At 41.6% G+C, this 13,089-nt stretch overlaps 1 protein-coding gene across 3 annotated transcripts in view; it reads right to left on the bottom strand.

The window, feature by feature from the left end:
* Positions 1 to 990, bottom strand: part of Spata6 (spermatogenesis associated 6) — an 84,968-nt gene extending 83,978 nt beyond the window's left edge. For 2 of the 3 annotated variants that reach the window (XM_028786738.1, XM_028786746.1), the window contains exon 1: positions 750 to 855. In XM_028786738.1, the coding sequence (XP_028642571.1) occupies positions 750 to 800 (51 nt within the window). In that variant the 5' untranslated portion in view covers positions 801 to 855. Of the gene's footprint in view, positions 1 to 749 lie in introns of all 3 variants that reach the window. The other variant, XM_028786729.1, reaches the window with a different exon arrangement.
* Positions 991 to 13,089: the final 12,099 nt, after the last annotated feature.

The raw sequence follows: 13,089 nt of genomic DNA on the forward strand, positions 1-13,089 counted from the left end.
CTAAGAAACTGAAGAGGTTCTCCTAGAATGCTGAGTTCTCCTCTAAGGGGAGAAGAGGGGTCTCTTGGGAATGACGTTGAAGGACTTCCAAAATCTCAGAAGGAGACTCTGTAGTTATCAAAGGAGTGGGGGCTTCTCAACGCCTGGAAAGACCTCAGCCTCTCACTGGAGGGCAGGTGGGGCTCCCCACCTCAGTTAGATTTACTGAAGGAGGCTGGACAGAGTCCTCTTCCAAGAATGTTGAGAGTAACTGAGTAGCAGCTGTCCGGAAGAGCTGACCAGGTCTTTCTTGGGAGAATTGGAAGGATGCAAAGTCAGGAGTGTTTGGGTACTGGAGGGAAGAGCTGAAGTGGCTTCTGAGGAGTTGGGTTTGTTCTGAGAGGAGAAACTAAGAAAACTTTGTGCAATGACGTCACAAGCAAATTGTTTTTGGAGTTAGAGACTCCACCATGACTGAAACGGCTTTCCTACTCTAACTGGAAGCTTGGGAAGGATCTGAAAGCCTGAACTGGAGCAAGAGTTCAGGAGTCGGTCACCAGAAGAGGAGTAAAGAGGAATTCAAAGGGAACTACTGCCCAGGGAGCGGAACTCAGAAGTGGTGTGGAAAAGACCCGAAAGCACCCCAACTGGAAGTTGGGGTGAGGGCCCCGCGAGGCTGGAGTGGGAAGGCACTGGAGATTTCTAGAGGTCCCAGGGCCGGGGGCGGGCGGCGGACTTGGAGGCTGAGGCGGGATAGGGCCGGTACTCACAGAGCGGATCTCCAGCGCCAGGGCGCATTGCAGCGCCTTCACCTTCGGCATCCGCGCAGGGTGGGGCGGCGGGGAGGGACCCCGGCCTCCGGCCCGACTACGGCGGGAAGACGCGGGGCGGGACGGGGACGGGGAGGAGATGAGGTGGCGGCGGAGGTGGCAGCTGTGGCCCCCAGGCCGGGGCCCGCGGTCCAGCCTGGGTCCCGCCCGAACAGCAGCTGAGCTCGGGGCGCGGACTCGTTGTCATGGCAGCATGGAGGGGCGGGGCCGGAAGAGCCACGCCGAGGCGGGGCACTCCAGAGCAAGAAGCAGAGGGCGGGGACCAGATTGTGGTGGGCGGGGCTTCGGCGGGTGGGGTGGGGCGGCTCTTCTGTGATGTCAAGCTGTGAGTGCAAATCCTTGAAAGGGAACAGCTGTGTTATGGCCCTCAGTTCAGAGCTGAGAACCCTGGTTTCCAAAGCGGTGATGGCACCATGAAAAGTGTGTCAACAACCTGTGGCTTCCAGTTTTCCAAACTATTCTATAATTGGTAATCTTCCTTGAGTTTGAATCTTATGATGCAGTTCACAAAAGCAATATAAGAAATAGGGAATTATCGCCCAAGACAAAGGCAAAAATAGGGCTGAAACCCAGGATCTATCAAGTAAAATCGCAGATGCCATCTGGAATCACCATTATGGTCCTCTTATTAGTCACTTGGTTTGTGATTCTGTTAGTGTGCTCCTATTTCCTTTCAGGATTTCCTGTCTAGTTCACCACTACGCAAATCTCAATGCCTGTTGTCCAGACTGAACTCTCAGTAAAAGAGGAGCCTAGCTATAGATCTGCAAAGGCAAAAAGAACCGAAAAGATTGTTTAGTTAAAGTCCATGTTAAAGTTACTTTAACATATTAACTATAGAGCAAGTTCTAACAATGGAGGGGAGAGTACCTGTGATTTTATCACCCAATTGAGAAACAGGATGTTATTGAGCCAAAAAAAAAAAAAAAAAAAGACTGCCCTGAGCATTGCCTTACCAGCTTTTCCCTGGTAGTAAACCCTGTAATGACCTCCATTACTCCATTACTCCATTACTCGGTTGCATTTCCAAAGTACATTACTGTTCAATTTGTCTTGTTTTATGTTAAATAGATTTAATGCTTATATTTTTCTGTGATTTGCTTATCTCCTTATGTTATGGGAGCTATTCAATATTGATGTCAAGTATTTGAAGTTTCTTCCATTGTTAGACAATATTACAATACAGAAATGTACATTGACATATAAATGTACATTCTTTATCCTATGTACTTTTGATGGATACTTGTTCATATTTTAGCTCTCGTTAACAATACTGTTTTGAATGTTCTGAAATATGTCAGCACTTGAGAGGTGGGTCAGCAGTTGAAAGCACTTGCTCTTCCAGAGGACTGGAGTTCAATTTCCAGTACCCACTTTGGGCAGCTTACAGCTACCTGTAACTCCAGCTACAGAAGATTTGGTGTGACTTCTGGTATCTTGATACACTTATGTGTACACATACATGGACACACAGAGATAAATTTTAAACCTTTAGAATATGTCTATTCATATATGTGTGTTGAGTTGGAAAGGACCTTGTGCAGGCTTTGTGCATGTGGGATCTCTAGAGTAATAAACAGTATCTTCCAAAGCTGCACCAATTCCTGCTTCATGGAGAAAACTATGGCTGCTTTTTTTCACTTTTCCCACCAAGGATGTTTGCATTTTTAATCTTTGTATTTCTGGTATTCATTAGGCTTTAGTTTTGCATCTCTGATTACTGCGGAGCTTGAGTACCTTTGCATTTGCATGGCTTCATTAGCAATCCACTCTCTGGAAACAGTCTAGTAGTTACAATAATCATTTTGATTCAATTGTTTCTCTCTTTATTTTCCTTTTAATTTTATATGTTCAGATAATTATTTTGTTTATTCTCTGTGTTGCAAATATACTTCCATCTTTGTGCTTGATCTCTAATTTCTCATGTGCATGTTGAGAAAATATCTTGTGTATTGTATGGATGCATCACCTCTCAATTTAAAAACCTATGGCCTATGGCTTAGGCAGGAAATAGAAGGTGGAGCATCCAGGAGGCAGAAAGGATTCTGAGATAGAGCAAGGTGCCGGAAGATTTGCCTGAGAAGGTGTGATGAAATGGACACATGTACCTGAGCACAGATAACTAGCCATGTGGCAAAGTGTAGGTTAAAATAATTGGGTTATTTTAGTTATGACCTAGTCAGAGAAGAGTCTAGCTATATGGCCAAGGTGTTTGTAAATATATTTTGAGTCTAAGTCTTATTATTGGGAGCATGGGGTTGGGAGGAAGAAGACAGCCTCAATTTTACATGTCCAAGTATGTGTATGTGTGTGTGATTAAGTATTGAAGTGTAAACAAATCATTCTCTGACATTTGAAGGTCACACCCCCACATTCCTCCCAACATTGTATTATTGAGTTCTTTTGCTTGCCCCAACATGGACAATACCATCTTGCTTTTGATTTCATCAGGTTACCAGTGACCAGTCTTAGCACATGGTGTTATGAGTACAAGAATTTCTTCTATCTTTAGTCTAAATTGCTCATGTGCTCTATTTTTAAAATGAGGTCATTTTTTTCTCATGGTAATCCTGCGTATCTGATAAATTAATAAATTCCATTTGGGGCATTGCAAAAAATCTCTTTGTCATAGAATTATAAGTGTTACCCAGATTTCTTAATTAATGGTCAAAAGAAACATCTAAATTCATTATTATCAATCTAGCAGTCATTTCTGTCTTATATCTGTGTCTCTTAGTTAATGTTTGATTGCTGTGATAAAACTCCATGACCAAGGCAGTGTATCAAAGAAAGTGTTTAATTGGGGCTTATGGTTTCAGAGACTTAAAGCCCATGTTGGTGAAACAAAGGCATGGCAACAGGAATAGATAAGAGCTTACATCTTGATCCTCAAGCTGGACAGAGAGAGAGAGAGAGAGAGAGAGAGAGAGAGAGAGAGAGAGAGAGAAAGACTGAAACAGAAACAGACAGTAAAGAAATGGCACAAATCTTTTTTAATTATTATTGGATATACTCTCAAATAAACTTGCAATTTCATTCTTAAAAAAATTATTATTGGATATTTTCTTTGTTTACATTTCAAATCTTATCCCCTTTCCAACCCTCTCCCCCGAGACCCTTGTCCCATCCGCTCTCTCCTGCTTCTATGAGGGTGTTCCCCTACCCACCCACTCCTGCCTCACCTCCCTGGCATTCTCCTACACTGGGGCATTGAGCCTTCACAGGACCAAGGGCCTCTCCTCCCATTGATGCCTGAGAAGGCCATCTTTTGCTACATATGCAACTGAAGCCATGGGTCCCTCCATGTGTACTCCTTGGTTGGAGGTTTAGTCCCTGGAAGTTCTGGGGGGTCTGATTGGTTGATATTGTTGTTCTTCCATGGGGTTGCAACTCTCTTCTGCTCCTTCAGTCCTTTCTCTAACTCCTCCATTGGGGACTCCTTACTCAGTACAATGGTTGGCTGAGAGCATCCACCTCTGTATTTGTCAGGCTCTGGCAGAGCCTCTCAAGAGACAGCTATATCAGGCTCCTCTCAGCATGCACTTCTTGGCATCCACAATAGTGTCTGGGTTTGGTGACTGTATATGGGATGGATCCCCAGGTGGGGCAGTCTCTGGCTGGCCTTTCCCTCAGTCACTGCTTCACACTTTGTCTCTGTATTTGCTCCCATGAGTATTTTGTTCCCTTTTCTAAGAAGGATCAAAGCACCCACACTTTGGTCTTCTATCTTCTTGAGCTTTATGTGATCTGTGAGTTGTATCTTAGGTATTCCAAGCATTTGGGCTAATATTCACTTATCAGTGTGTGCATACCATGTGTGTTCTTTTGTGGTTGGGTTACCGCACTCAGTTCCATCCATTTACCTAAGAATTTCATGAAGTCATTGTTTTTAATAGCTGAGTAGTACTCCATTATGTAAATGAATCACATTTTCTGTATCCATTTCTCTGTTGGATTCTTTCCAGCTTCTGGCCATTATAAATAAGGCCACTATGAATGTAGTGGAGCATGTGTCCTTGTTATATGTTGGAGCATCTTCTGAGCATAAATCTTTTAAAACTCCAAAGTCTACCATCAGAACACACCTCCTCCAACAAGGCCATGCCTCCTAATTTTTCCAATCAGTTCCACTAACTGGTGACCAAGTATACAAACATATGAGTCTGTGGTGTTTTTCTTTCGAACCATCACAGTTGGTGTTTGAGCTTCTCATAGTTTAAGAAAACAACAGTCATAGGGTTTTGTTTTGTTTTGTTTTGTTTTGTTTAATGTAATATGTTTTTCCCACAAACATTAAAGTTTTACATTCACATTTTGATACTGAATAAATCAAGACTTGTTTCTTATTTGTGATATTAAAATAAGCCATGATCCAGTCTCTTCCCTGACCAGAATAAATTACACTACCTGACAGGGTCTACTAAATGTTCAGTGCCCCCTCATGCTTGATGAAACCACCTTGTCATATATTAGCTACTCAAGTTTGAACTTCAAGTTTCATATTCTGTCGCAGTTTCACACTGGTTATTCTTTAAAGCATCATACTCTGGTTTATATTGTGGTGGGTTCATTTTTTTAAATTAAATATTTATTCAATTTTAAACTAAAAGTATTATTTATTCACAAGGTTTAAACAATATTAACATGTATTGTTGGTTGTTCTATTTTCTAATGTATTTTTATTCTTTGAGAAATTCACACATCTATGCAATGACATCTGATTATATACATCCCAACTTCTCCCCTGAAATTCCTTCCATATCCTCCTCAGTACCCCTGTCTCCTGACTAACTTTGTCTCCATTTTATTTGTTTGCTTTGATAACTCATGAATCCCAGTAAATACCTTATATGTATGGATGTGGGGAGAAACCTTGGCTCATAGGAATCGTACCAGTGGCCACTTTGATACTATCTATCCAGCAGCTATGAGCTGCTAATAACTTGCTAGGAAGACATGTGGCCCTGGAAATCATCAGCTCATAACAAGGGAATTTTGTCTGATTAAGACTTTTGTAGTTACCCAAAGTTGTTGGGAGCTAATGAATGTGGCAGCCATGTCTTGTCCTGAAGACAGCCATTCACAGCACTCTTCCCTAACATCAGGCCCTTTCAGTTTTCTTTCTGCTTTCTGTTCCACAATGTTCCCTGATTCTTGGAGGAGGGTATCTGTAATAAAGATGTCCCGTTTAAGACTGAACATTCCACTTCATCTGAGCATGTTGCCCATGCATATGTTTCTGCATTGACTGTAGCCCACTGCAAAAAAGAAGCATCTCTGAACAAGGTTATGAGCAGCCCATATCCTGTCAGATCCAATCTATAACCTGGGTCTGCAGCTTCACTGCTCTGGCTTCCTGATGTCTGGCTTTGATTTAGCTATCTGTGGATTTCATTACTTCCTTTTATTGGAGGCTAATTGAATTGAGTTCCTCAGATAGTACAGTTGGAATTTTGTTTGTAACAAATTAAGCTTTCTTTCTATTTCAGGGATTTAAACATTGATGAGCTACTCATGAGCTCCCCCCACCCACCCACCTTGCTTCTCAGCCTGCCAGACCGAACCGTTCCAAAGTCCTTGTGGCCCAGTAGCATATGGATGTCCATGAGTTTGGAGCCCCCAGCCTGGAATCCTCATCGCAGGCCTGTAGATCACGAACCTCTGTTCCTGAGTCTTCTGTAGGATTTCCAGCAGTGACTAGATGCCTGGGAGTCAGGGAACCTCAGCTTCAGCCTCCCACATCGTAGTCTGCATTTTCCCACCCCCTGAGTGATGTATCTATGGGTGCTTCCCTCTAGCTCAACATCTGAGGCGGCACAAGGTAAACACAGTCTAGTGCTGCCGGGCAGAGGTCCTACACTCCAGCAGCAAGGCAGAAGGCAAAACCAAATCTGTGCACATGAGAGAGGGAGGTGGAGAGTGAGTACAAATGAGAAATATTTTACTTGCATCTGCTTGAAGATGGTAGGATGGAATGATGGAGGCCTCTAGGAACTGAAAATGGTAAGGAAATAGATATTTTGCCAGAGATTTTAGAAAGGAAGCGAGGCTTGATGGCCTCTCTTTGAGTTTAGGCCGGTTAAAACCTGTGTCTGACTTCCAATTTACTAAACTGTAAGAGTGAATCTGAGATGTTGGAAACCATTGAGCTTGTGGTAACTTGTTATGACAGCAATAAAAGTCAGTAGAATAGTAACACCAATAGCAACAATTGGACAAACAGAAACTACTTAGCAGTAAGATTTCCACAGATTAGCCAGTGAAGCTGTAAAGATAACATTTCTTTATATATATATGGTAACAGACTAGTAAATACAAAGAAAAATTAAGAATTTGTCTTCATTATTATACAGGAAAAAATCTAGTTCAATGCCTAGAAATGTTATAAAATTTCTGTGAAGAAAACCTGAAACTTCTGGTAAGGACATATAGTATGGTCTAGCTAAGGGAGATACATTCCATGTTCTTGGATGTGTTTGCCGTGGGCCATTCAGGAGGAATGACAAACTCATGAAATGCAGTCCACTGGTTAGCATAGTCACAATGGGTGTGCCTCAGCCTGACCCTGAGGACCACAGGTCCTCACAGTTCCTGAGGACGTCATGCTGTTATGGAGTTCTGCTCTGCTTGCTGCCCTTGCATTCCTCTTAATCTAAGATTATATGAAAACCCTAAGGGGACTTCTAGCCCCTCACTGAGCAGTATCATCAGCTCTCATAGTAATAGTGCTTGATTCTTCTCAGGCATTGCTGCTGGAGCAGATTAATGATTCAGTCACCACCCTAGGAAAGAACTTGGAGACACAGATTATCAGCAATGACCACTGTCCTTAGAAAGCATTTGGAAAAATACAATTGTTTATGAAGCTAGGCTAAGATGATTTTACTACTGGCTCTGATATAGAAAATCTTAGAGTACTATTTGGAGTTCAGAGAGGCACACTCTTTTTAAGCTAGGGACCTTTTATGGTCAGGGAACAAGAACAATGGTAGCACTGGCTGACATGTCTCTCACTGAGGCTGGACTGGTGATGATTGATTTCTTACACTCATTTTTGTCCTCAGCTTCCTGACATGATTTAATAAGAATTTCTGATGAGTAGATATGCATTCTGAGGATTTAAAGTAGATATGACTGATTTTTATATAAAACTTAAATTTGTGAATCTTTTAGGATTCTTTTAAGATTACTTTTAAAGATAAATAATAAAATAATCGATCCTTTCTTTGTAACTGCAAATTGCTGCCTGCCAGTAAGAGAAACTGGCTGAGAAAACTATCTTGCTTGCTTACACTTTGTTAATCTATAACAAGTTGCTTAGTTTCGAATGTAAGTGGTTTTTTTACTGAGGAAACAGCCCAGTGTGGGCAGTACCATTCATAGGGAGATGATTCTTGATAGTATAAGGAAATAGACTGAACAAGCCATAAGGAGTAAGCCAATAAACTGTTCTTTCATGATGTCTGCTTCAGTTCCTGCCTCCAAGTTTCTGCCTTGAGTTCCTGCCTTAGCCTCTCATTACAATAGACTGTAAACCAAATAAACTACAAGTTGCTTTTTTTTCTAAAGCCCCCACTAACTGGTAGGTTTAACTTCGTTTCTGAGTCATGTTCCCCTCTGTGTTTGTCAGGCTTATTTACAGGCTTTGCTGAGGTGAGTCTACTAGAGACCATACATTGATGAGGCATGGTTTCCATTGCTGAAGCCAGCTTTCTTGGTTTACCAGCAGAATGCCAGTAGTAGTAACCACAAGGTCTCCATAGATGGCTTTGGCTAACCTAGCTTTCTTGTAATCCTTGGGCAGAAGAGAAAGCAATATGCTGGACAAAGGGAAACTATTCTCATAATCTAGGCCATATCTTTTTTCCTCCTAGAACAGCTGCTCTTAGGGAGGCCAGTGACTCCAGCAGAATGACCCAACACTCCAGCTGAGTACTCTGTAGGGTGCTGTAGCTATAGCTTGTAGTGAGATGCAAATAGGCAAGACCCCATCCTCTCTGGTGCAGCTTTCCTGGGTTCTGGAGGACAAGCTTGACACAGATGATAGATTTCTGCTTACACTTTCTGCCCATCCACTAGTAGTAAGCTTGCTTTGCCTGGTGTCTTCGATGAATGATCTGATCTATCTCATTGGACTGTAAAAGTTGGGTTTATATAAACCTAAGAACGTCTACATTTACAAATTTTCAGGGGTGGGAGCAGTCTGTCTGGGAAAGTTCAAAGTAAGTTCCATTGTGACCTAGCACAGCTGATCCTAAGCATTTCTATGCTGTCTCAATCCTGTGGCAGCTGCAACCTGGGGCCTCAAGGGGTCCCACTCCATGTAAACGAAGTGTATTCCTCTTCCTTGAACTAAAGATTACAATATCCCAAACTACCAACCTGACTTTGCCTCCTCACTCTATGGGGTCTCAGTGTAGAGCTTGGATACCTGCTCTCCACATACACCACAGCTCGAAGTATTTCCACCGACCCTGAGACTCACATTGGGATCAGACCTCTGCTGCCTGTCATCTAGTGTTTGAGACCAATCGCTCTGTGTATTTCTTCTAAGTTTACATTTATTTAAAGCAGGAGAGCTAATCTGACCCCAGTTATTTGAGTCTGAGGAGTGATAAAATACCAGAACCATTCTCATTTTATATTAAAGATCTTTCCCCTGGGTACATGTTAGCAGGCAACTTTTAAAAATTAAATGAGTGGCATGTTTCAGAAGGAAGTTTTAAATCAGTGTTTAAGTTAGATCTGTCTTGGTAACACATGCTATGGAACACACTAAGAATTCACACTGTTAAATATCTCTAAATGGTTAGGCTTAGATTTTTAACCATTTACAACCCCTTTTTGTAATTGAGCACCTAGTTTTCGAGATTAAAGAAGTCTATAAAAGGTTTCATTTAAGTTGAACCACATTATAAAAGAAATCAAATTATTTCTAAAATTCACAAATGTCCCTCCTACTTAGCATGATAGTGTAGGTTTTTAATACCAGCATTCAGGAGAAAAAGTCAAGAGGATCTTGGGTTCAAGGCTACACTTGGCTACATAGTGAAGCCCTGACAAACTAAATAAATAGTTTAAAAGATTAAACCCCTGCTCTGCTCATGGTGATGCTTGGCCCAAGAATCCAGAATTCACATTGTGTTTGTGATGGCTTCTTGACACAGTCTGGAATCTCCCGGGGAGAGTTTCAACGAATGATTTGTCTGCATCATTTTGGTCTGTTGGCATATCTGTAGTCAATTGTCTTGATCGTGTTAGCTGATGTGGGTAGACCTAGCCTAAAAGTGGGCAGCACCATCCCTTAGGACATGGATCCTGAGTTATACTGAGAGTAAAAAAGAGCTTAGCTGCCGTCACGTGTACATTACTTTTCCCTGCTCTTGGTTAAGGATGTGATTAGCTGCTTAACGTTCGTGCCATCTTGACTTCAATGATTGGCAATGATGGAAAATAACCCAGATTTTTGAGCCACAACAAACCCTTTCTCTAAGTTGTTTGTTGAGGATGTGTTCTCATGGCAACAGAAGTAAAACTAGAACAACAGTTTTTAAGAAGAGAGGTGTGGGATGGCTCTCTGGAGATTTGGTTTTCTACCCATGCTGAGATATTCTATTGACTCTAAGTCTACTCTAGTTGGATCATTTCACTCCTTAGGCCTCACTTTCCTCACCTGTGAAATGGGTACCATAACAATTCCTACCTCATAGTGTTTATGTAAGGTTAAATCAAGCACTAACCACTAAAAGAACTTCTCTATTAATGGAAGTGTGAGTTAAATGCTTTATTGTGTTTGTACAGGGGTTTTTCTTACATTATAGTCTTTTAAAAATATCCATAGGGAAGAATCTTCAGGTGATTCAAAGTAGTCTAATTGTCTCACTTTACAGGTCAGAGGAAGAGAAAGTACACTTAGAGATCAAGTTAACTTGGCCTGGATCTTGTCCCAAGATTATAAATGCCTGCTGGGTAGCAGTAGCAACTTAGCTTTCCTTTTGTTTTGTTTGTATTGGAAAAAGTTTGCATGCAAAATGTGCTTAGTTGCAAATGAGTCAGCAGACATTGGGGTGGAGGGGGCTTTGGTTCCCATGGACCTCTTAAATTTCAGCCCTTAAATTCAACCTAACATGGAACTGTTACTACCTTTGCCACCTGCCAGCCCTATGACCTGGCCTCACCCTCCTTGGTTATATGCAGTCCACCTCACAGGCTACAAAACGAAAAGTACCACCCTCCCAACCCCCACCCTGTGACAGCAGGAAACAGTGGCTTCTGGACAGGCAACAGGTGAATTCTCTCTTTTCTATTTTCAGATCAGCACCACCCAGGTCAGAGGTCTTCTGAAGGCCACCAGGTTCAGTTTGAATTCTATGTTAGCCTTCAACCAAGGACTGGAACATTCTTGCCTCAGCCCAGAACTGGCTTTGAGTGTTACTCTTGTCCCCCTGCTGTGACTGACTCCAGGTCTCAGCACTTTCTTTTGCCACTGCAAAAGTCAGGTGCTAGTCCCTAAACCCTTTGGGAAAAGATTCAGCTTGAGAGGCAGTACTTTTAGTAGTGATATCTCCAGAAAATTTAGTGCAGGAAACACTAAAATAGAGATGGCAGAGCTTTAGAACTTCCCCCCTTTCCCTGCATGAAACTTTCTAGGAAGCAAGTCCAGTGGAAAGTGTGAATCCTAATCTCAGTGCCTCATTTAAGGAACACTTGGAGAGAACTTTTCCTTTTATGCCATCTACTTTGCATTTATTTGAAATGAAAATGATAACTCAGAATAGCCAGACAATCAGGGGCATTTTTAAACAACTCTGTTGATAACTGACAGTCACTCGCATTCACTATCCATAAGGGAACTAAACTGTAGCAAAAATTGTCTTCGTTAGTAACAATATTGACAGGCATCATCTCTATTCAATGGTGTTATGTATCAGGTACTGTACAAGGTCCATTAGGAACATGATGACATACCACACATGATTCAGCAAGGGTTCAGTATTCTCATTTAACAAAACAGGAAGCAAAGCTCAAATAAATCAGCTTGCCCAAGAACAATGACAGTAGCAGGCAGAGCAATGACTTAAAGTTACAACTATCTTAGTTTCAAGGCAGTCCTCATTTTGCTATAGAATGATGATTTGGTATTGTGTATTTCAGTATTATCAATAACAAATATGTCAATTAGATGAGGCAAAATACACCAAATACTCATGATGACTGCAGTCATTATTATTATCACAGAACAGATGTACAAATAGTTTTGTTATCTTGTACTTGAATAGAATTCTATTGTGAAAAGCATGTTCCTGTCATCTAAGATGATAATTCTATGCACCTTAAAGTAGAACCATTTCTAATCTTCAATGCTTTGCTTACTTTTATCACTAAGAACATTATGAAAACCTTAACGAAAATGATTTTTCATGTCTCTGATACAGTTTGTGATTAAAAGATAAAACAGAGCCTGGGAAAATGGATAAGTCAGTGAAGTGCTGCCACATAAACTTGAGGACCTAAGTTTGGTCCCTAGTACTCACATAATGTAGTGGCATACCTGTAACCCCAGGGCTGAGGATATCAAAACAGAAGGACTCCAAGGAGTTTGCTGGCCAGCCAACTAGCCTAATCAGTAAGCTGTCGATTCAATGAGAGACCCTGTCTCAAATACCAAGGTGGAAAGTGATAGAGGCAGCAATGCTGACCTCTGGCCTCATGAGGTCATACACATGCACACATGCACATGAACAACCCTATGAATACAAACATGTACAGACACATACGAACAGACTGAATCAGAAATCACTGTGTCGTAAGAATTTTCTTGTATAGATTAATATGAATTGTACCCTTTGGAAAAATGCTTTTGGGCTTAAGATGTATTCTACTATTACATATAATAATAGATACCCAGAAGAATGCTTTGTTTTATTAACCTTGTCTCCCTAAGTAAGATGCTAGCTCAGTCAATAAGAATTAGATTGTCATTCCTCCAGCTGAGCTTTAGAAAGTAATAAGCCAGAGAAGGATCATGTCCACGTTTCTATATAACAACTTCAGGGTAAACAGACATGAGTAATGGGCCAGAGTGGGATAGGTGGGAGTGGAAGAAGATGAAATGTCAAATCCTGGTTACAAGACACTTTTTGGAAGTTGGCAGGATTTCTGACCTAGCAAAGGGCCTCGTGAGGCCCAGTCCTACTTTCTCCATTACAAAGCAGACAGAAAGCCAGTCAACACAGTTCTCTAAGAGCTGGCATACATTTTAATCACTGGAACCAATCAG

This window comes from Grammomys surdaster, unplaced genomic scaffold, assembly GCF_004785775.1.
Source record: "Grammomys surdaster isolate TR1022 unplaced genomic scaffold, NIH_TR_1.0 100, whole genome shotgun sequence".
NCBI classification, from domain to species: Eukaryota; Metazoa; Chordata; class Mammalia; order Rodentia; family Muridae; genus Grammomys; species Grammomys surdaster.